This window comes from Aspergillus ochraceoroseus, assembly GCF_002846915.1.
Source record: "Aspergillus ochraceoroseus IBT 24754 chromosome Unknown P175scaffold_5, whole genome shotgun sequence".
Taxonomy (NCBI): Eukaryota; Fungi; Ascomycota; class Eurotiomycetes; order Eurotiales; family Aspergillaceae; genus Aspergillus; species Aspergillus ochraceoroseus.
In genome coordinates, this window is record NW_024468480.1 from 802,199 (window position 1) to 824,411 (window position 22,213).

The 22,213-nt window shown below is 50.2% G+C and overlaps 7 protein-coding genes across 7 annotated transcripts; all 7 read right to left on the reverse strand.

Annotated features, from left to right (window-relative positions):
• Nucleotides 1-58: 58 nt before the first annotated feature.
• On the reverse strand, nt 59-1,527 carry P175DRAFT_0558152 (uncharacterized protein; the record flags this gene model as incomplete). The annotated part of the gene is made up of 5 exons (XM_040900822.1): nt 59-758; nt 805-1,133; nt 1,192-1,224; nt 1,281-1,313; nt 1,396-1,527. The coding sequence occupies 5 exons, from the start codon at nt 1,525-1,527 to the stop codon at nt 317-319; spliced, it is 969 nt and encodes a 322-aa protein (XP_040751348.1). The 3' UTR covers nt 59-316.
• Nucleotides 1,528-2,479: 952 nt separating this feature from the next.
• xlnR (putative C6 transcription factor) lies at nt 2,480-5,405 on the reverse strand (the record flags this gene model as incomplete). The annotated part of the gene is made up of 3 exons (XM_040895984.1): nt 2,480-2,623; nt 2,685-4,927; nt 5,078-5,405. The coding sequence occupies 3 exons, from the start codon at nt 5,403-5,405 to the stop codon at nt 2,480-2,482; spliced, it is 2,715 nt and encodes a 904-aa protein (XP_040751349.1).
• Nucleotides 5,406-5,944: 539 nt separating this feature from the next.
• P175DRAFT_0460168 (DNA-directed RNA polymerase) lies at nt 5,945-10,654 on the reverse strand. The gene is made up of 2 exons (XM_040894716.1): nt 9,533-10,654; nt 5,945-9,462 (listed from the first exon to the last, which is right to left on the reverse strand). Exons 1-2 carry the CDS (start codon nt 10,334-10,336, stop codon nt 6,154-6,156), a joined length of 4,113 nt encoding a protein of 1,370 aa, XP_040751350.1. The 5' UTR covers nt 10,337-10,654; the 3' UTR covers nt 5,945-6,153.
• A 180-nt stretch (nt 10,655-10,834) lies between these two features.
• On the reverse strand, nt 10,835-12,142 carry P175DRAFT_0558154 (uncharacterized protein; the record flags this gene model as incomplete). Its single annotated transcript, XM_040900823.1, has 4 exons — nt 11,661-12,142; nt 11,455-11,601; nt 11,109-11,374; nt 10,835-11,050 (listed from the first exon to the last, which is right to left on the reverse strand). The coding sequence occupies exons 1-4, from the start codon at nt 11,971-11,973 to the stop codon at nt 10,838-10,840; spliced, it is 939 nt and encodes a 312-aa protein (XP_040751351.1). The 5' UTR covers nt 11,974-12,142.
• A 290-nt stretch (nt 12,143-12,432) lies between these two features.
• P175DRAFT_0558155 (sulfite reductase (NADPH) subunit beta) lies at nt 12,433-17,476 on the reverse strand. Its single transcript, XM_040900824.1, has 4 exons — nt 17,321-17,476; nt 17,092-17,231; nt 12,624-17,015; nt 12,433-12,569 (listed from the first exon to the last, which is right to left on the reverse strand). The coding sequence occupies exons 1-4, from the start codon at nt 17,349-17,351 to the stop codon at nt 12,543-12,545; spliced, it is 4,590 nt and encodes a 1,529-aa protein (XP_040751352.1). The 5' UTR covers nt 17,352-17,476; the 3' UTR covers nt 12,433-12,542.
• A 1,496-nt stretch (nt 17,477-18,972) lies between these two features.
• On the reverse strand, nt 18,973-19,908 carry P175DRAFT_0493763 (inositol phosphorylceramide synthase regulatory subunit KEI1; the record flags this gene model as incomplete). The annotated part of the gene is made up of 1 exon (XM_040895985.1): nt 18,973-19,908. The coding sequence occupies one exon, from the start codon at nt 19,906-19,908 to the stop codon at nt 18,973-18,975; it is 936 nt and encodes a 311-aa protein (XP_040751353.1).
• Nucleotides 19,909-20,799: 891 nt separating this feature from the next.
• Nucleotides 20,800-22,157, reverse strand: P175DRAFT_0516992 (Rab family GTPase YPT6). Its single transcript, XM_040898951.1, has 5 exons — nt 22,043-22,157; nt 21,960-21,985; nt 21,808-21,896; nt 21,299-21,701; nt 20,800-21,240 (listed from the first exon to the last, which is right to left on the reverse strand). The coding sequence occupies exons 1-5, from the start codon at nt 22,093-22,095 to the stop codon at nt 21,182-21,184; spliced, it is 630 nt and encodes a 209-aa protein (XP_040751354.1). The 5' UTR covers nt 22,096-22,157; the 3' UTR covers nt 20,800-21,181.
• Between the last annotated feature and the right edge of the window lie 56 nt (nt 22,158-22,213).

The following is a 22,213-nucleotide window of genomic DNA, read 5'->3' on the forward strand; positions in this document are numbered from 1 at the left end:
GTGGATAACAAGAGTAGTCGAAAAGAATATCCGGATAACAAAATAATATTAGAACTGGGTCAAAATGAAGATATTTTGGACAGGAGAATAGAAGGCCAGAGTCGACTAACGGAGGAAAGAACCATCGTAGGTGAGCTGTCCGAGAAGCCTCATCTGAGGTACGTACACAGTAAATCAGTTTCTACTGTGTCTCGTTCCTCTTCAACGGACAATCACTTCATATCCTAGCATACATCAGACCATATCCTCCAATGGACCTTACTTTCATCCTCCAGCGTGCAACAAGATTGAATCTTCCCTCTACAGAAACAACGATCTAGGCACGACCAGTGTAGATATAAAATCTGCACACAATGTGTCTCTGGGGGTTTTGTTTTTCTTCCTCTTTTCCCTCTTCCTCCTCTTCCTCCTCCTCTTCTTCTTCATCTGCTTCCTCCCCATGATCCTTGACCTGAATATCATACTCCACATCCGGCGCTGGTGTACCCAAAGGTGCCGTCGCCTCTCTATCATCATCATCATCAGCAGCAGCAGCAGAGGCGACGCGCTGGAAAATTTCCTCCTTAACAGTTCTCCGAGCGCTTGACTTCTCTCCTATAGCAGGTTTACTGGTGTTTAAATTGGCAGCCTGGATATCTCCTTCCATCTTTGTTGGCGAAGAAAGAAAAAGCGAAAGAAGATGCTGATGGGAATTCTTCTCGTTGGCGCGAAGTGCCGATAATGCAGTTGCTTCGAGCCGGCGCTTTTTGGCCTGGAAACTAACATTAGCCCGATGATACTGCCTATGAAGAGGGTAATGCTGACTGGAGAGGGAGTTCTGGGGTCTTCTTTTCTGGGCTAATCCCCTCTTTGTCAACGTTTGGTAGGTCAAAAAGCGATAGATGGATACAACTCACATCATTGGAGACAGTGGGAGCTGGAGTCAGTGTCTCACGGCTGTTACCCTTGACTTCGGATAGAAAATCTGCCAGATGACGACCAGGCGAGGGATTTTGGCTGGTAATTCGACCTGCAGCCGAGGGGGGGACAGGAGTTGGAGCGGGTATCACAGGACGGGCAGGCGTAGGCGTTGCTAGGGCTGGAGCTGGAGCTGAAGCTGAAGCTGGAGCTGGTTCAGGATGACGTTTCTTCAACTGTCCCCAATATCAGTAGATTGCTATACCTCATCTCATCCATAACCTGGAGGCATACCCGGTTCAACGTTTCCTCTTCACGTCTTTTTGCCTGTTAACTGTTACTGTCCTGAAGCAGTAAGTAGACCACACTGAGCCGAAGTATACCTCATTCTCCAACTTTACGCGTCTCTTCCTATGCTGCATGACAACAGTCAGAAAACAACACCAGAGCAGAAAATGGAACGAAACCAAAAAAAAAAAAAAAAAAAAAAACACACACCGAAATCCTCGAGCTATTTCGACACGGAAAACACAACTTCAGCATGCGAGTGCCGTTATCAGACCGGAACTGGTCTTCTGGGCAGGATTTGCCACATCGAGGGCAAGTTTTGGTCGGGGTAGGCCTCGCCATAAGAAAAGCAAAGCAGAGAGACACACGAGAAGGGCTCTCTCTGGAGGTGCAAATAGAAGCAAGCCGCGGGGAGATTGGTTGGGATTGTGCAAATGGTGGTGAGAGGTTGTCGAGTGTTTTCTCAGGGAAGCTAAAAAAGTGAATGAGGGAATACATACAGTAGCCTCCATGTGTTGCTAGGTGAGTATCAGATTCTTTCATTCTTTTTTTATCCGTTTAAACAGGACTAATTCCTACCTTCTCAGTGTATATATATAGGGTTACTTGAATGATATTAGTATATCGAGAAGTTAGCACATCAAGTATGGAGTACTCCGTACTCAAATATAGCGTATAACAAATAGGGCATGTATACCTAACCCACATCTCAGAACATCCAACGACGATGACCAAAAAAGAAAGAAAAAAAGAAAGAAGAAAAGTAAATCACTAGAGATGAAATATTCCCTTCTCATTCACCTCCCAAAACCTCCAAAGCCCCCGCATCTCCACTCTCGTTGATTGTAGGTAGTACACTCGTGCTAAGATAACGTGGAAAAGAAGAGCTTGGAGAATCCAAAAAGTATCATTTAGATCCTGATGGTCTGGGTATGAAAACATCTCAGTTATAGTATACAGGGAATCAAAAAAAAAAAAATCACATCAGGGACGCAATCAGGTATAATCAACAAAAACATATGCTCGCTCCCCTGTTATGTTGAATCATCGATACCATCAAAGACCAAAGCCCGATGAAACAAATTCCCATGGAAATCAAGGGAATTGACAAAGAGAGCAGATGGATGGTAAAAAAAAAAAAAAAGGTATAGCTAGAATCAAACACCGTTACTTCGATTTTGAACTCCAAACCCCAGGGCTGCACCCTCCAATCAAATCGCTTCGTGAGATCGTTCACATTATCATATCGGTCGATTGTCTATAACAGAAACATCAATTTATATGGATCGCAGATTTATAATGCGAGGCCACTGCCATCACCGGTCCAGCGGTAGAGAGATAGCACTTCCCGCCGGCGCTGCTGTTGCTCGCCATAGTCTTCGGGGACACGCCCGCGGACTTGAGCGAGAGCCGAGCGCATAACTTTGCGGAATGTTCGCTAAAGGGAATTAGTGGGAAGAAGAAGACAAAATATACCTATCAACAGAGGGATAACATACCTGATACTCGGTATTCAACGTTACGACACACGCCTCGTGAGCGCGGACAATAGTCTCACAAGCCCGAACTACACTAGGGCTTGCATCGGCTTGCAGCTTATCGGCTGCAAGAAGGAGCAGGAAACTACCTTGCAGCAGGTAGATACCGAAGAAAAATGGCATGAAACTAAGATCTGGATCATACTCCAGGATCTCTGCGGCTGCCTCAGCAGCGCCTACGGCATGGCTCATGGCTGCAATGAAAGACTCGGAGGAGATCCACATATCATGGTCCTCTAGCAAATTGATGGGATCCCACTTGCCTGCCAAAAGAATGTACAGGACATGCATAATGTGGGTTCCATAGGCAACCACCATCTTGGTGTGGACGATCGACTCGTTGACCCGGGAGCCGACGGTACTGCTCGAGCGACCGGACGGACTGACGTGGTCCAAGTGGGAATTTTCCAGCGGCTCATTTTCACCGAGCGCGAGGCTGCTAGTATAGCGAGTCTCGAAATCCTTCAAGCTCCGGTCATACGCGTCCAGCTGCTGGGTGATCTCTAAGGTTTGCTGCTCCCATTCGGTACCGTTCCGGAAGGAAAGGCCGTAGCGGGGATGGTCTCGGGCGTGTTGCAAGTCGATAATGGCTCCGAGGATTGTCATTAACGGCAGGAAATATCCAAACATGCTGTGACCGGTGCACTCGACCGGAGGGCCCACTGAACGGTACTTGGAAGCAGAGAAATCTCCAACTTGCCATAGATCGTCGTTCATCGGCTGTAGCAACTGGGAACATTCCTTATCGAGCAGGGTTAGTGGTCGGTTATAACATAGCGCCAAATGGCGATCCGTTGCGTAAAGTAACCACCAGAGGCGTCGACGCTCTTCGCGTTCCTCCTCCGTCACATTGATGCTGGAGTTGCCAGGTCCATGCATTGACTGGGAGTTTCGCTTAGTGGGATCAGCATCCGTATCACCATCACGGTCGCCATCCTGTCCAGATCGGGAGGTATTCGGTGGCAATTCACGGCCCAGTTTCAACTCGCGTGCCAAGGCCCAGGCGGCTGTCCACCACCGCATACTAGCAGCCTTGTACTCACTAGCAGAGATCACTGTGGCCAGATGAACGTAGGTGGCCACATCGTCAACGGCGCCGGTTGCGGTGCTTTGAGCACCAAGCTGGTCCATTGAGACGCCAAAGCCTCCCAGTGCAACGCCATTAATAACCATATTAGCGGCGTAATTCGGTGATGCCTCGCCCAGAGCTGGTCTGTGAATCAGGGGGCGCAGGAGCCCGATGGTCAATTCCAAGAGTTTCTGGCAAACACGGCCTCGAGCTGATGGTGGGGACGTCAAGAACGGAGCATCACTGGTTTGGGCCGCGACCCAAAGCATACTCGCCAAGAGTCCCGGGCTGCATACCCGAGGTTTTGCGGGATGAAGGAAGGATTGTTTTCGGAAGATGTACCCTACCACGTATGGGGACTGTGGCGAAAGATGAGAGGATGAAGAGCTGGTAAAGTAACCGTCTAGCAGGTCGCAAGCGAGAGACTGGGGGATTATGGAGGAAATATGAGGGAGGACAGGATGGAGGACAGGATATCGCAGGCTGCTAGAGAAGGGAGCCATACTAAACGAGGGGAAGTTTGCAGGAGATGGAGAGGGAAGCGGCAGCCACCCTGGCGATTGCGCAGGTGGTGAAAGGCCTAAAAACGGGGCGGAGGGGTTCTCTGCTGAGGTTCCGAGTCGGAACTGGTTGATTGAAGAAGGATTCGGCTCTTGAGAGTTGATCAGAGAAAATGTGCTATCGCCATAGGCGCCATGGAGGCCTTGAGGGGGCAGAGCGGAGGGTGGAGAGCGGGGATTGGTGTTAGTGGGTAGGATCTGCAAGGATTGCAGATCAGGAACCGATATTTGCGGTCGATTCGAGTCATTAAGATGGCTGAACTGGTTCAGGTGTAATGCATCAAGAGCAGCAGGCGTAGGGTGTCCGCTTTGAATACCGTTCATAGGATTTGCATGGGGCATTTGTGATTGCACCGACGTGGACAAGCTACGGGAAGATTCCAACGGATCATATCGTCCGCTGGGTTCTTGCGAGGGGCCGCTGTCCTGAGGCGATGCATCTTCCTTGTCCGCGGTGCTGTTGAGTTGTTGCCCGGGTCCCGAACCGACAGCGGCAGCGGCAGCCGCGAGATCCTTTTTCGATGCCTTACCACGTTTCTTGCGTTCCCGAGCATATTCACATGTCAACCCGAATTCTATGGTTGCTGTTAGTTTGCCGCTCACTTTTTCTTTCTTTTACACACACACATATATATATATATATATATCCCGTTTTTTTTTTTTTTTTTTTTTTTTTTTTTTGGCGGGGTAGCTAAAAGACGGGGGAGAATTACGGGCAGACCTACCAATACAATGGGCGCAGGGGTTCTGGCCATCGCACTTGGTGCGGAGTTGATTGCACTGGTCACAGGCTCGGCTAATTCGTCGGCGGATGGGCGCTGCGGAGGAGTTTTTGCGAATCATGGAACGGGCGTCAGCGAGAGAATCGCGCATGGTCGGGCTTTTAAAGTCATTGGCATTATAGAGCCGGTCCTTGGACTTGGACAGGGAATGTCTGAGACCAGGCACGCTGGTATCACCCGATGCGGGTTCTCGCGACAGCTGCAGTTGGTCGAGGACATACTGAGAGCCTTCCGCGAGGGTGTCGAGGCCAATAGTCTGAGTCTGAGTCATTGCGGCCGACTGTGAGGAAGCAAAGGGAGAGAAAGAAGTGGCGAAATTGTGGATGGAGGTAGTGGTCGACATCCTCCCAGGATCGAGAAAAGCGATAGATTTAAGCAGGCATAGAGGCGGGAAGAGATGACCTAGGTAGACAGAGGAGGTGTGAGTGAGGCAAATCAGAAGAAGGAAGAGGATGAGATGGGAAGGAAAAGAGAGAAGAGAGGGGAGGAGAAGAGAAGTGGGAATAGTTCCAGGGAGAGAAACTCACACTAGTGACTAGCGGACACGAGGAAACCCCAGAAAAGTCGGGGAAAAACCTGCTAGTAGTATATGTAGTTAGTAGTCAGGCCATACTCGTAGTCATACTGATATCCGGATCGTCTTTGTATCTTTCTGAAGAGGGGAAAAGAGAGATCTTGCGAAATTGCCAGGACGCTGATTGACTGTCAGAAATCCTTCTTGTACTTCTTGAAGCTGGGAATCTAGCCTCACAATGCGTTCCGGTTTCCCCACACCGACTGAACTGGACGCTAAAGCACATGGATTATTCTCCCATTGCGGATAAAAATAGATTAAAATAAAAGAAATATATATATGTCAAAGAAAATATACATTGGTAGTCATACATGGATATCATAATATACATACACCCCCGGCTCCTCCTGTCTAATTTAACTTTTGTGTGGCTCCCCATGCTTCAAAACAAATCCAACCAACGCCAATCCAATGCGTCCAACTCCCCCCCGGGCTTCCTGGCATCTTAAGAAAAGAAGTACTGACTGTTGCGGATCCGTGTCAGATCCCATTCACCCTTCTTCGGTACCTCGCGGAACCGCAAGGGGAGCCAGAGCCACACGTATGACCGCGCCTCCTTTTTCTTCTTCGTGGGCGCGGCCCCCTCTGCCTGTTCCCCGTCCGGCCCCACGCTCACGGCTCCCTCACTCGCTTCGGCTTTCGTGCCTAGCACATCGTTAAACCCGCCGAGCAGCGTCTCCAGGGCCGGGTCCGATGGGTCGGCCTCCATCCCCGAAATTTTCCGTTCTGCCGCTGCCAGGTCTTCAGGGACGTGGCCCACAACGGTCTCGCCCAGGGAGCTGGCAATGGCAAGGTCGTGGTCTGTACCGCCAGCTTGCTCAAACACACTACCCGCCGTGACCATAGCACGGCCCTGCGCTTGCAGTTCCGGGTCATCAGCCTTCAGCAGATTTTGCCGCTTGTACTCCTCCAGCAGTTCTTGGGTCTTGCTGGCATTCTTTTGCCCCTTCCTGAACGCCTTGATCACTTTTCCCATCCGGCTCTCGGCGGGGACCTTGGCGTAAAACAGATTCCGCCCGTAGCGAACCTCAAACTCCGCCGCCAGTCTTTTGATCACATGGTCGGAGTGCATGCGAACAAATGCCTCTCGGAGAATCTGATTCATCGAGTCAACGTCGCAGGCGTGGGTCCAGAATGAATCGTGGACCGCCGAAAAGCTGAGTCCTGCCCGGTGGCATGCGGTGGCAGACATGATCATATGGGTGGCATCAAGAGAGTGAATGAAATTAGGAGGGAACGCTTGCAGCTGCTTGCGCTTCGAGACAACATCATCAGCGTTGGGTTCGACAATGCTCAGAGCCTGGAGCGAAGTGGTGATTCGACGAGACACGCGAACCCGGTAAGGCTGAACCACTGGCAATCCTAGTGGTGTGGTCCAGATCACGGTAGATCGAAACGCCTTTGTCGGGTCGTTCGCTTTGGTTTGGGCCTTACCAGAAGCGGTGGGGGTCGTCATGGCTTCCTTGGCGATAGCCTCAATATGCTCGGGAGGAAGGGACTGTGTGATGCGACTAGCACAGTCTCCAAGCCAATACTGAATGTCGTGTGCCCCGTTGAACATCGTGCCTAATGCCTGAAAGATCTTGCGAGCAATATACAACGCACCCTGCTTCGTGTCTTCTCTGGACAGATCGGGATAAAGATCCACCAGTTGCTTGCGTACTTGCTTCATCGCTCCCATGAAGGTCACACCGTAAACATTCGTCATGACTGTCTGTTTGACAACCTTACGAGTAATCTTGCCGTTAAGCATCTTCGCGATGGGGTGACCCTGAGCGGCTTGCGTTGCCACCGTTGTCTTGACGAACTCGGCAACACCACTATACACATCGGATGGGCGGTCAGAGGGCTCAAGATTGACCTGTTGAGCACCAATACTGTCTCCTCCAAGAGCAGCGTAGTGCTGCAAGCCGTTGCAGGAGCCATCCTGGTGGATAGGTAGGCGCGATGCATATTCCGTAGGAACCGCATGTTGAAGAGCATTTCGCAGTTCGCAACAAGCAGCTAAGCATTGCCAAGGATCCTCCGCTTTAAGCCACCACCGGCGGCCGTGGAGACCATTATTTGCCGAATCAAGTACGTCGTCGAGGTGGTCCATCGTAAACTGCTCACGCTCAGACAGGCTAGCCTTGTCATAACCTGAAAGATTCGCAATCTGAATCTTCAGCCACTTTAGGCCGCTATCGCCAAGTGGCTTGGCTTTACTAAACAGCAGTAGACCTCTTGCGTTGTCTGCACCCATTTGGTTAAGGTAGGGAGGAAGGGGATACGCCCTGCCGCGGAAATCCATGTTGTGCGGAAGATAGAATGTCTCGTTGAGATATGCGCGAGCAACCTCCATCTGGAAATTTTGGAAGCATCGCTGGGAATGAAAACCGGATCTGCGGTTTTCAATATCACGCATGAGGTTATCCCACTTTTTCTCAGCTTCGTACCCCTCCTCTGGGGATGGCTTGGTCGGGTGAGGAAGATCGGGTTCGAGTGGTGCAATGTCGGCAATTGGATCACCGGTATTCCAGGCTTCAAGCATCACATTGAAAACGTCATGGTTGATTGTCCATCCAGTACTACCGAGAATATCTAACCCCTCACGGACCTGCTCAAGGCCATTGTTCTCTAGTGCTGCTTTGATGTATGTTGGCTGCAGGCTTTCGCCTGGTGTTGACCGGACAATGTTGCTCTTGTGTAGGAAGTAGGCGCCATCCTTGAAGCCCTTCCAGGGTCTCGGTTTACAGATCATTGGTAGATGGCGGCCCAGGAGATCTCCCATTGGCTCCTTGGTGGCAATCTTGACAATCTCCGGATGTATATGAATGTATCCACTGCGTCTGCCCCAGGCAATTTGATATGAGTGCTGGAAAGCGGGTTGCATGGCCATTTTCCCTTTCTTGGTTGCTGCATCTTCCACATATACCGGGGCTTTCCCAGCATCAAACAGAAGACTCATCAACACAGCTCCAACCTTGGCTTTCACTCCAGCCGACCAAACAGCTTCAGGCTCATCCTTTTCCAGATCTTGAACAATGCTTTGCCATTTAGCTCGGCCATCATTCTGTTTGCGGCCAGCAAGCATTTCTTTCAAAACCTGCATTCGCCGAGCGCTGGCACCAGCCTGTTTGCTAAGAGTTTTCTCGGCCATAAGTTCGTCGTAGAGATCACTTCCGATAGCTGAAACAAGTGTAGAGACCTTAATACCCTTTTCCATTCCTCCGCGGCTCAGACAACCCATGACTGTAAGAATCGTAAGGGCCGCGAGCTTGTCTGCATCAAGGGAGCGCAAATAGACGCCGTATTCGCATCGTTCTTTTTGCTCGACAGTGCGGATGGGATTGGCTTCAGCTTCATCAACAAGTTTCAACTCTTCTTTGATGTTCGCTACCAGCTCCGTATGCCACTGGCTGATCATGGGACCCAATCGCTTTCCTGTTCCAGAGGCATTCAGACCCAGATTTTTTACGCCTTCAGCTTCCTGTCGCCAGCGGTTCAGGGCAGACTGCATCACCTCGGCCTCAAGCTTTTCTTGTCGGCGCTGTTCGTATAACTCCTGATCCTCCACGCATTCTCCGTCCGTAGCCGTTGGTGGGGTAGAGAACATAGAGAGAGATTCTTTAAGCGACGAGAGCCCTAGACCTTTCTGTTCAACTGGCCTAACTTCGGCGGTGGCCTCATGGGCTGTCAAATCTAAATCGTCAAATTTAGTAGTCCTGGCCGCCATACTATCAATTGCAACGCGTTGTAGATCAGAAGAGCAAATCTAGGGAACCCAGGAATTAGTAGGAGCGGGTGGCGAGAAAAAGAATGAAGCCCAACAAAGGCAGACCAACCTCAGAAAGTTCACCAAGCTCGAGTTCTGAGAGAATGGGAACAGCCAAAACTTCCTCCTCAACACCCGCGTTCTTGGCGAAAGCCCAATAGCGACGGACAGATCGATCCCTCTTAGATCCATGGAACATGCGCAGGGCCATGCGGATCATAATAGCGAAAGTCGTAGCATCAGGCTCCACGCCTCCATATGGCATATCTACTTCGAACCATCTCTGCATCTGCAAAACTAGGTCATGCTCCCTTGTTAGGATGATATGCGACACCATTGCTTCCAAATACCGGTTGTGCAGAACGAGATAGCCAGGAGAACCAACGGGGTGGTACTCCCTCAGCCGGTTGATTAGACTCGCCGCGCGGTCAAATCGACTGACTTTGAGAGAAATGTCCAAATTCGCCATCATTTCCTCCTCATCTCCGCCAATACCTCTCATCTTCCTCAGCACTTTTGGCTTGGTTTGCAAAACATCATTGACAATGATGAGAGACGATGGATCGAAATCCCTCGGGGGAGGTGGGAAAAGAGAGCTCCATTGCTGGTTTTGGGAAAATTCGGAGGGATATGGATCGCTTTCGAAGGGAATCGCGGTCTGGTCCGCTGCAGTGGCGAGACTCCGGCTAGATTGGAAGGACGGTCGACGAGGGTGAGCTTGCGGAGAAGAATTCAACGAGGTCGAGTGAATGGACTGTAATCGACTTGAGGAGGAATATAGCCGTACTTTGGTGGATGATTGCAAGAGGGAGCGTCCTCTCAACAAACGGAGATGAGATGCAGGGGTTCTCTGTCGGGCAAATTGGGACAACATGATGGACAACGCTATTCGAACAAAAGGATGATAAATATTACAAAGTAGGAAGGTAAGTAAAACCAATTAAAGAAATAATAAAACACGCAAATGTGAAAATAAATTAGAGGCAAACAAGATGCAGGAGCAAAACCATCAGGCTAGTAAGTATGCAATCCAGGTACAAGGAAACAAGAATCAACAGTGTGGCAGCAGGAAAGCGTCAATCCAGACTCACAAGCCGTCCTGCAGCTCTCCCCTACTCGGATGAGCGATAATAAAGAAGGACAAGGGGGAAGGGGGGATGGAAAGAGGTGAGGAGGTGAAGGAGAGAAAAAGACCGAGAGAAAAGAAAAGAGTTCCTGGAAGAAAAATACGCAACGCCCAAAAAGGGTGATCCATCACGTGATAAAATAACTTTTGCGCCGGGGCCAACTGGTCCCGGATTATCCGGTGCCTTCGTATTAAAAATGATACAAAAAGGACAGTTGGAAAATAATTTAGTATTTCCTAAATACAGCACTATCCTTCCTCAGTACTACTGCCAGAGTCTGTACCCTTCTTCCGATTCTGCTTCATCGCCCAACCCGTCATCTCCGGCCGTGCCGGGTCAATTCGCGGCGCACTCATTGTATCTAAGTAATCCTCACTATTAATTGCAGTCTCCAGCTGCGGCAGGTCTTCTAGGTCCTGATGCATCATGTAGTTCTCGTAAATTGCCCACGATTCCTCGTTCTGTAGGTGTATTGTTAGCCAGGACACTGAGGAGTTGTCCGAGAAGGAGACGACTCACATCGGCATCAACCCAATCATATGTCTTCCACTGTTCATCCTGCATACTCTTCAAGAGGTCAAGGTTACCCGGTTCAATAACCTCTCTGTCCTCTGCAGCCTTGATTTTCACATCAATTGCCCTAGCCTCAGGCTCGGCCCGATCCTCTTCGCCTTCTTTGCGGCTCTTTGCACCGCGTCCTTTCGGAATCTCATCCATGGCATCAAGATGATGCAGCTGTGGATGTAACTGCACCACCGCAGAGACAGGCGAAAGGTGCAGATTATCTATCTATGGTTAGCCCTTCACCAGGTAGAATAACTCATGGAAAAAAAAAAAAAAAAAGAATGAAAAAAGGAACACATACCTCCGCGAAAAGCAGCAAGCATATAAACCGGATCCCCATCCTCCGGACCCTTAATCCTTCCTCCCAAAGTCTGCACCTTCAACAACGAAGCATCCTCCCCACCACCCATTCCACCCATATCAACATCCCCACCAAACTCCCCCTTTACTTTTGCACCACCAGCTCCTCCCGCCCCGGAACCCCCCGAACTAAACCCCCCGCCATACCATACGCGCCTCCCTCCCTCGCACTTCGACTCTTCCTCAACGCATCCCCGTACCTTAAGCCCTTCCCCACATCATAATTCACCCTCGTGTTAATCGGGACATCGACCTCCACGAGACCCGTTTTGGGCTTCAGCCGCAGCGCCGTGGGTTTCTGCCCATTGAGCTCGTCATATGCGTATCCGGTGGGGCGATCGAGGTATTGCAGGACGTATCGTGAGATTTCAGAATCGGTCAGGTAGATATCATAGGAGGCGATTACAGGGTCCGAGTCCTTGTCGGACGGGGATTGTGGTTGCGGGGAGGATTTGGGCATTTCTTTCTGCGCACTCTGTACGGGTGTGAGAGTCTCTCTTGTGGCTGGCAAGTCGGTCTGTGTTTTGAGGTTCGGAGGTAGCGGGGGGGTTTTGAAATTTTGTAAAAAAAAAAAAAAAAAAAATTATAACGGGAATTTGTCTTATAGAGCAGTCATGTCATGGCTTTGAACTTGGGGATATGTGGAAAATCGCGATGCCTTTTTTTTTTTTTTTTTTTTTTCTTGCTTCGACTTGGAGTGATAAGCTGGCAGAAAGATTTTGGGTTTACACCGCTTACTGTTTACTGATAGGCGTGGTGTTCCAGGCCGCCTCCAGCATAAAACACATTCATTACTAAACAACATAACAACTCATGCATAAAATTACGAGAGGCTCTAGGTGAGGGCTTGTTCCAGGTGGAATTATGTAAAGGTGAGGAAATATTTTATTGAAATGTGATTTCGGTCATCATCGGTATCCAACAAGTCAAATCATTATCAGAAACAGAAATTCAATATCTTCACAGCAAAATGTAATCGTTAACATAGACAAGAAAAGAATCTCATAATCCCGCAGCGTCGTCTGATATTTACTCCTCCTCGTCTTCCTCGGCAACCTAGAAACCTGGTCAGAACATGCAGGCAATCAATAGTTAGAATATGTCACTTACACCTTCGTGGAAGTTGCGTCCGTCGGTAGTCTCCTTGATAACCCCAGCACGGATACACCAGTCACCGAATCGCTCGGGGACCTCGCCGTCGGTGTTGCGCTCAAGGGCGTACCGTCTGAGAAGGCCCTTCATAATGTCGAGGATCTCGTCCTCCTTGATGGATGAGCGGTACAGCTTGTTCAGACGCTGACCATGGTATCCACCACCCAGGTACATGTTGTAAGCACCATAGGCCTTACCAACGAAGGCAGCCTCGGCGAGCCAGGGTCTGGCGCAACCGTTAGGGCAACCGGTCATACGCATGACAATGCTGTCGCGAGCAAGGCCAACTTCTTCAAGGGTAGACTCAAGCTTGGAGATAAGCACGGGGAGATAGCGCTCGGATTCGGCCATGGCCAGGCCACAGGTGGGGAAAGCAACGCAGGCAGAAGAAGAAAGACGCATGCCGCTGAAGGAGGTGTTGTCGAGCTTGTATTTGGCCATCAGTTCCTTAATCTCGGGGAGGTCCTCGTCCTTGACGTTGGAGATGATCAAGTGCTGGTTACCAGTGAGACGAAATTCGCCCTTGTCAAGAGCGGCAAGCTCGCGCAGACCGGTACGCATCTGGAACTCCGCGGTATCCTCGATACGTCCGTTCTCAATGAAGAAGGTGAAGTGGTTGAGACCCTTCTCGTCCTTCAGCCAACCAAAGGTGTCAACGTTGGAGTCGAACTTGAAAGGACGGGGCTCAGCGAAGCGCAGGCCCTCAGGAAGAAGAGCCTCGACCTTCTCCTTGAAACCCTCGACAGTCAGGTCATCAATTGTGTACTTGAGACGAGCGTGCTTGCGGTTCTTGCGGTCGCCGAAATCACGCTGGACGAGCATGATCTTCTCACAGACAATGTGAGCCTCGGCAGCGGGAACATAACCGAACATGCGACCGGTCTGAGGATATGTCTTCTTGTTGTTGTGAGTGGTACCCATACCACCACCGGCAAGGATGTTAAATCCTTCCAGGTGGCCATCGGTCCCCTTGATGGCAATCAAGCCGATATCGTGGGCATAAACGTCGGTGTCGTTATGAGGAGGAATGGCGATGGTGATCTTGAACTTGCGAGGAAGGTAGGTGGGTCCATACAAAGGCTCATGGTCAACGATGGCGTCACCAGCGACTTGAACCTTGTTGTCATTCTCATCCTTGAGCCAGATCTCGTGGTAGGCAGTTGTGGAGGGGAGGAGGTGGTCACTGATCTTTTGCGACACAGCATGCACTTCACGGTGGTAGTAGGAGACTTCGGGCAGGGAACTGCACATGACGTTACGGTTAACATCACCACATGCGGCAATAGTGGTCATCAAGGACTTGTTGATAGCGCGCATCGCAGAGCGGAGGTTACGCTTAATAACACCGTGGAATTGGAAGGTTTGTCTGGTGGTTAGCTTCATGGTCTCATTACCATAGGCGCTGCTGATGGCATCCATTTGCAGCCACTGAGAGGGAGTAGCGACACCACTGGGAAGACGACAACGGATCATAAAGCTGTACGCGGGCTCCAGACCCTGAGCTTTACGCTCATCGCGGATATCACGATCATCCTGCATGTAGGTACCGTGAAACTTGGTCAGCTGCTGGTCGCTGGCAGAGATAGCACCAGTGCTTTCATCCAGTAAGCCCTCGGCGATGGTACCACGCAGGTAGTTGGACTGAATCTTGATATCCTCGTTGGTCAGTGGAGCGGGCTCCTCGGGAAGGCCCTCAACCTTGTCCACACCAAGAGCCTGCCAGAGTCGGGGCTCCCAGTCGGAGTAACCAGTCTGGAAACCATCCGGATCCTGGTCATCACCGAGACCAATATCGGCAAGCTTGCGGCCACCAAGGAAGGCAATACGGGCATCGAGGTCCTTGGCGGGCTTGTTGTAATAGATCTTGTCCTCCTTACGTGGCCAGTAGTGGCTATCACCAAGACCGAAGACAGAGTAGTTGATGGTAGACAGGTCCAGATCGCCAGAGTTCTTGACAAATTCCCACAAGGTGCGGCCGTTCTGGGGGAACTCTCCCTGACCGGCTGTACTAGTAACGAAAACGATGTTCTCCTCAGTAGCCAAATCCTCAGCTGGGTAGTCGTCCATAGCCATGACCATGGTCTTCAGACCGCGGGCACGGCCACGGTTGCCTAGACGATTGGCGAGGGTGGTAGCATTGCTGTTATCGGAAGCGTAAAGGATGGTCAAGGGAGCACCGAACAGGCCTTCCAACAGCTTCTCGTAGGAGTCCTTGGCTTTGCGCTTTTGAAGGGAGCGGACTTCAGTGCCGTAAGACTCGGACAGGACCGAGGCGTACTTGGGCTGGCGGTTCATGAGCTGAGTAAGTTGGTTGTCACGACGAAGGAACTCCTCGAGCTCACGCTTGATGCGCTCAGAGTCCAGGGCGAACTTAGCCTCACCGCGGTCCTCGTTGGCAGGGTTCCAGCGGTACAGAGGCCAGTATCCAAGATCAACAGCCTTCTTCGTCTCCTGAAGAACGGTAAGGGCGGAGTCATTCTCCTGATGGTAAGGCAAGTAGGCGACAACAATAGAGGGACCCTTGAACTGCTCAGCTTCAGCCATGGCCTGCAGAACCTGAGTGTAGGAACTGTAGACTGCAACGGAGGCCACGTAGGCGTTGCCGAAGTTCATGGCGTACAGACCAATATCCTTCTTTCTGCGAGTTGGGTCGGCAGCGGTACGCTCAGAGTAAGGCTGGGAATCGATGATAAGCATGTTAACATCAGCTCCGGAAGCAAGGACATGGTGGACGCCAGAGTTTCCGAGATCATAGGACCAGGCATCAGAGCCAATCAACCAGCGGGACTCGTCAAAGAAGAGCTTCTTGGACTCCAGCAGCTGTCTAGCCAGCTTGGATCCATCGTTAGAAAGGCGGGCAATAACATCAGGAGCCAGCTTGTTCGCCTTGGTAGCGTCATTGGCGTTCAAAGCCCAGTTAGCAAGCCAGGTCTTAGGAACGTTAGTAGCAAAGGTGTCCGACTTTGAGGCCTCCTCTACCTCACGAATGAATCGCTGGCGATGCTCCATCCGAGCAATCAAGGAACCGAAGCCATATTCCGGGCTTGCGGAAATGGTGGAGGAAACCCCGGCGTTTTTAGCGCCGAGCTGGTTGGCAACGTGCAGACGCTCACCAAAGAGTTGGTTAAGAATCTTGACGTAAGCATCCTCGACGCGAGGCTGCTCAAGACCGGTCTGAAGGGTGGGGACCTTGCCACTGCCAATCTCAAGATTCTGGATAGGAGCAGGAGAAGTCAAGTTTTGAACAATACCGCGGAGAGCCTGAACAGCAGTGGAGGGCTCAACGTAGCCAAGTCGATAACCAACGATTTGTGGGCTCCGTCCCCCAGCGGCAGCGGGGGTCAAGCTCGACAGGAGGTCCATAAAGGAAGGACCCCACTTGGTGGTCTTGCGGACCTGTTCCAGAACGGCAATTTTTTCGATCGAGTTGGGAATAGAGTTAACAATCTCGGAACCCACCCAGGGACGATACAGACGAGCAGTGATCAACCCAACGCTAGCAAGTTCAGGAGCAACCTCCTCCTTTCCGAGAACATCAACGAACAGGCCGGTCGAGCCAAAGACAAAGATAGCAGATTTAGCATCAGCAGGACCAGTGTATTCGATGGCACGGTAGGTACGCCCCACGTTCTCAGACAAGACTCTCCAGATCTGGCTAGTCCATGCAAAGATATCAGCGGCGCTGACGGGTCGCACGGAGACAGCGTCGATTGTGGTAGCAGCTGAGCTGGTAGCACGGGTATCCACACTGCTATCACGCTTCGAAGATCCCACAGACGAGTTATCGACACTAAGGCTGGAGGGGGTCTGGGAAGGAAGGGCGAGAGTAGCAGAGGACTCAACTGCGGCGCCCGCAGAGGCCTCCGCTGCCTCCTCGGTGACTGTAGCAACACGGCCCGAATCAGTGTACAAAGTATCAACACCGTGCCCAGCAGCATGTGCAACGGTGTTGGCACTGGAGTCAAGGAGAATTCGGAAGACCGTTATGTTCTCCTGCTCAATGGCATCGTCGTTCGCGGAATTAGCGGGGTCGAAAAAGTGGATAACACCCTTTCCAGACTTGCGAGCCAGCGCATGGGCCGTAATAGCCATATCCTGGGCCTCCTGCAGTGTCTCCGAGTGCAAAAATGTGAAGCCGCATTGCCGGATAGAGCTAATGACGGAGTAGTCTGGGAAAGGATACGGTTCCAAAGCGACGTGGATGACAATAGGAGAGTTCGCCAGGCGGTAGAGATGGGGGATGGAAGTAAGCAGAGTAGAGGAGCTAGTCACGGCGGACACAAGGCTTCCATTCTGCAGAGGGTGGAAAGCAGAGAGCAGGGGGTCCTCATTGTAGCGAACAGAAACCACCTATGGGCCATTATTAGCCAGTATTCTCCCGCCTCCCTCTCCCCCAACATACTGTATACAATTAACTGTAACTCACCTCGGGGACACCTTCAGGCGCAATGCTACGAACATTGCTAGCCCTCAAAGCCTTGAGGGTCTTTGTGAACCACGAATCAGCCTGAAGGGAGGGCTGAACAGAGAGGATGACATCGCTAGCCAAGTAGGCGATTCTCGCCACTGAAAATGCGCATTAGTGAACGACTATTACTCAACCAAATAGTAACCACCCAAATGACAATGAGACATCCAAGCAGTACAAAACTTACCAGCCTCTCCAGCAGTTGCAATAGGGGCCATGGTGGCAATTGCTGGCCTTCCTGCGAAACCCGCGGGAAGTAGAATGAATGTATTAGGGTTGGAGAGAAGGAGGATATCACCGCATACGGTGACTCCGCGAAGAGAATCGAGTCAATGGAGAGAAGATGGAAGGGAGAAGAGAGAAGAGAAGAGGGATTGAGTAAGTGTATAAATTTTTTTTTTTTTTTTTAGTTCCCCCTCACTGTCCAGACGAACTCCAACTGAGGAATTCCTCCCCTCCGCCATCGGGATTGGATCATCCATTCGGTGATTGGTTTTCGATCACGACATCGATGCAAACAGGATTTCGCCAGATTGCCAAACATACCAAATGGGGTAAAGTGCGGGGTGCCTATGACTGGCGCTCCAGGTTCAATTATACTATTCTCAATTAGGAAATTCATTAGGAGATAGGGCTCTACCTCTTATTATGTACAGTTAGCAGCACGCAATGAATCTCGAAAGCTACTACCTAGTGGAGGCACCCAGCGCAGAGTTTTGCAAGACATCGTTCCATCGATTAGCTACTTTGAGGTGAGCTTCTATTGGTTATAACTATGACTTACCTAGGTTACCTAGGTAGGTACCTTGTTGGGAAGTCACGCAACTATATAACCTGACCTTGAAGCCTGGAGGCGCCACTGCTCCTGCTTCTGTCCGTGGATAAAAGCTGAGATCTTGGATTGTTCAAGGTTTTCCTTCTTAAAATCACCCTAGGAGCCTGTGTTTAATTAAACTAAATCTGCAGCATTGCGCCACCGACTCTCCCCTCCAAAAGCTGACTCTTCACTCTCTTCCCATTCACTCTATACATTGGCTAGTTCGCGTAATAGTATAACTATATCTAAACAACTTACCCAGTTCTTCGCAATGAGAGAATCCAAGTCAATAAAAGACAAGAGAGACTATAAGGGATAAGAGTTTATCCAGACGGTAAGCTACCTAAGTGCCGACATGTGGTGACTACTACCAGGGCAGTGCATAGCACCAATATAGTCCGCCACAGAAGAAAACATTCGCAAGCATTGTGGAAAGGTTCATGGTTATAGATTCATTATCAGCCATTCAAGATAATGCAGCAAACAAAAAAGTAGATTCTGTGTATACTCCCTCAACACCGGATCAAAAGAAACCACGCCCATATCAATCAATACCATATGCATGTACATGTCCCAGGCGCCAAGGGGTTCGGAGGCTGGAACTCAAATTCAGAGTTCATCCCCCTAATATCCCAGGATATGTTTCGTCTTCTGAGTACCAAGAATGATGAATGATGTTTTCCGTATCCCAAAGCAGCCGCTCCAATTCCAATGAGAACCAACGCCTGTCCCCCTTTCCCAAGAATGACAACCGTGAAAAAGCAGACGGGAGAACAGAAAGGAGATTCTATACCCTCCCATTCTGGCTGATTCGTAAGCAAGGTAAATATGTATGTCTCATCTCGGCGTATAGAAGTGGCAAAAGTAAATCGAAATTTCAAATATGCAGGTGGATATAAGTGGTGCGAACAAAAGTGGAAGGCGATAAATGGTTCAGTCTCCAAACAGCAGCATGCTCTCTAGATTTTGAACATAATATATGCATCCTATTAAATATGAGGGTTGAGTGAACCAGTCACTAGCTACCTGGTTTCTGCCCAGTCGTGAACCTTGACATTCATCCCTGGTGCTGGGGGCTGCAAAGCCGCTTGAACGGTGGATTGAGAAGGTACAGGAGGTCCAGTTCCGGACCGACGTCGTCGCTCTCGTTCAAGGGGGCCGGTAAGTTCAGTGGCTTCCTCACGAGCGCGAAACCGACGGCCCAGGTTGCTCATCCAGTTTCCACCTTCCTCGTCTTCACCGAGCCAGTAGTTGCGATTAATACTGATCATAGCGCGACCAAGTTTTCCCTTCCATCCTTGGCCATCGGGACTATATGGCGAAAACGGTTCGCGGTCGATATCGGCCACGCTGGCCACGCTAGCGATAGAAGTATTGCGGCTGTGAGTTGGGAGCTGGGTGTGGCGGGGCACCGCGACATAACGGCGCAGAGCTTGGCGGGCAAATGCTAACATGACAAAAACAAAGTATGCGCGAATCAGCCATAGGATGCAGATGAAAACAATGCTCTGGAAGCTCTCGGGTTGGGTAACAGCGTTCCGACTTCTCGCATAGTGGTCGCCGCCAGCGCCACTGAGGGGTGTATCGGGCTCGGGGCTCGTGAAGCCTGCGGTTTGGGCCATCGTTTCAGCCCCTGGGCCCGTCGCGTGGCCATTCTCGTAGTGCTGAGAAATTACCAGAAACCACGTCACTCCAAAGGCGGCGGTATAGGCGGCGTTGATCACACTGTCGAACACATAGAGCCATGCAAGAGTGAGACATTGCAGCGGGGATTGTTTTCGGATATGAGGGAAGAGGAGTGCTGTCAGACCAAGCGCGATGAGGGAGTAAAGGTACATGGATAGCTGGACGGGCGATAGATCGTAGCCGGTCAACAAGGCAAGCAAGCCATAAAGACCACTAATTTTGTTGAGCAATAAGGATAATGTAATTAAAGAAGCGCCTGTCTGTAAACTCATGACATAGAGAAAGCTCTGTTGTTGGAAAGCACCGCATGATCGAGGGTAGTAACGGTTAGCGACCGGATGAGCTGACGGAGAAGACCATGAAGTCGAATCCCAAGAACAAACATACCTCTGGCCGCGGAATGCGGAGGCAACGGGTTGACAAACCCATCTTGGATATCGCCAAAGGGAGATATCAGGCAAAAATGGGTCTGAAAGAAGCAGAAGTGGGTGGTGAAGGAATGGAAGGCAGAGGAGGTTTCAGCAGTAGAAGAAAGAGAAGAGAGAGAGAGGGAGAGAGAGGCTGGAGGAATTGGTAAAGACGTCGAGCCGAAGCCTAATGAATGGATTATGACACAGGGGTGCAGTTGTGGTGCGGGCTTTCCGGTCAATCCGCCCTGTCCCTTTTTTCTTTCTTTCTTTCTTTTTTCTTTGCTTTTTCTTTTTCTTTTGTCAGCAGAAGATGATCTTGCAGGTCTCCGCGTGCATTCAGTCTACACATCATTTGATATCTCTATATCTTTGATATTTATATTTTAATATCCTGTTATTAATAATTATTCTTGTTATTGATTTAGCAGCCCTGTTCAAGAATTCTCGAATATCTCCGAACTTTGAAGTAGTGGGTCGTTTTACCAGCAGCCTATCCACGACAACCCATCAGGCGCTAAGAATCCTTCAAAACAAATATGCGTCGAGGATGAAGCTAGCAGAGTTTAGAAGACTTTAAATACCTCTAATTGTTGTCGGGTTGCAAAGTTGCTCAGGATTGTACTGTCGTATTGGGCTCTGGATCAAAGATTCAGTATCGTCCAATACTAAGAAATAAGTAAAGTGAAAAGCTCACTATGTCTGATAAACTCTGTATGCGTAGTTTGGACTTTCTGGACCTATCACATGTCATATGGATGTTTTAATGTGAATATATAATATTATATGTAGGTACATAATGGCTGGCGGGTAGAATTACACTTGACTTGAACACCAAATACATACTCGCACCGTTTAAGTCTGGAATACTATACTTGGGACAAAACACTGAATACTGACATGCAACCAACGCCAACCTCGATTAAGCTTCATTCAACTGGAAGATAGCAGGAGGAGAAGCAGAAGCGAGAAGAGTTCATCTAGGCACGCTAGTCAACTGACAAGCAAAAGGAAAAATGTACATCTTAAGAAAATCAGATATTATAAACAATCTCAAACATCATCATTGAGATCCAAGCAATTACGCTGGCAGAGGTGAGGTAGGTAGTGACCAAGGCGATAGGCTTCCAAATAGCATCTAGCAGGCGCATCCATCATTGTTCGTGGTCTCTTTGGGACTGATATTAACGTCAATCACTGTAGAATCGCAGTCAGTAAACACCATCCTTGCAGCGCAGTATGCAGGGGAACGAACTCTGGCTCTCCCCCCGGGTGGCTTCCCCTTCCATTCCCGGCAGCGCTTGAGCTATCCTCCTGAACAACTGCTTCACGTTATGCCCAACTTTCGCACTAGTCTCGATGAACATAAGACCATTCTTCTTGGCTTCCTCCTCACCCTGTGCTGTTGTCACTTCTCGCTTATCGCTCAAGTCGGTCTTGTTGCCCACGAGCACGATGATAACATCGTTTCCCCGCTCGCCCCGTACGTCATCGATCCACTTGCGGGTGTTCTGGAAAGATTTCGCATTGGAAATATCATACACAACAACGGCTACGCTCGAGTCACGAATATAGGAAGGAATCAAGGATCGGAATCGTTCTTGGCCGGCCGTATCCCAGAGCTGAAGTCGAACGGTTCGATCCTCCAAATACATCGTCTAGAAAGCCATTGTCTCAGCGTGTTCCGACCCCATCTATGAGCGTAGGTAACGGAATGAAGAGGTGATCGAACTGTCCCTCCATTTGGCGGGGTTAGTGGCTCACCTTTGACAAGAAGTCAATTCCAATGGTCGCCTGATATGTGTTGTCGAACGAGTCGTACATGAACCTGGTAATCAACGACGTTTTCCCCACTAAATCTCGGAAATCAGAACGCTGGCAGTCTTGTTATCAGAGATCAGGCGAGGTGTCCGTACCGCTTTGTTCACCCAAGAATACTAGCCTGCGGTCGGATTAGCAATGCACCGTCGGCTGGTTCCTGCGCATGGGAAAGGCATACTTGAATTTTTTCAAAGGGTTCGAATACGACCCTACTCCAGAGGTCGAAGCCATGGCGATAGAGGCAGAGAATGGGAAACTAGGGGTAGTGAAAGTCTACGGTGGGAAATGAGGGCTTGGGCGGTGGGGAGGGAGGTGAAAAGGAGCAGCGGCCTTAAAGAGTTGAAAGGAA

What these genes read in the sequence shown, in the direction of transcription:
- P175DRAFT_0460168 (XM_040894716.1), bottom strand. Translation starts at nt 10,336, where the DNA reads ATGTTGTCCCAATTTGCCCGACAGAGAACCCCTGCATCTCATCTCCGT. An exon ending in AGCTTGGTGAACTTTCTGAG is followed by an intron (nt 9,463 to 9,532) that starts GTTGGTCTGCCT and finishes TGGGTTCCCTAG; the next exon opens with ATTTGCTCTTCTGATCTACA.
- P175DRAFT_0558155 (XM_040900824.1), bottom strand. Translation starts at nt 17,351, where the DNA reads ATGGCCCCTATTGCAACTGCTGGAGAGGCTG. An exon ending in CGCCTGAAGGTGTCCCCGAG is followed by an intron (nt 17,016 to 17,091) that starts GTGAGTTACAGT and finishes AATGGCCCATAG; the next exon opens with GTGGTTTCTGTTCGCTACAA. An exon ending in GACGCAACTTCCACGAAGGT is followed by an intron (nt 12,570 to 12,623) that starts GTAAGTGACATA and finishes CCAGGTTTCTAG; the next exon opens with GTTGCCGAGGAAGACGAGGA.
- P175DRAFT_0516992 (XM_040898951.1), bottom strand. Translation starts at nt 22,095, where the DNA reads ATGGCTTCGACCTCTGGAGTAGGGTCGTATTCGAACCCTTTGAAAAAA. An exon ending in AACCCTTTGAAAAAATTCAA is followed by an intron (nt 21,986 to 22,042) that starts GTATGCCTTTCC and finishes ATCCGACCGCAG; the next exon opens with GCTAGTATTCTTGGGTGAAC. An exon ending in GAATTGACTTCTTGTCAAAG is followed by an intron (nt 21,702 to 21,807) that starts GTGAGCCACTAA and finishes ATGGCTTTCTAG; the next exon opens with ACGATGTATTTGGAGGATCG.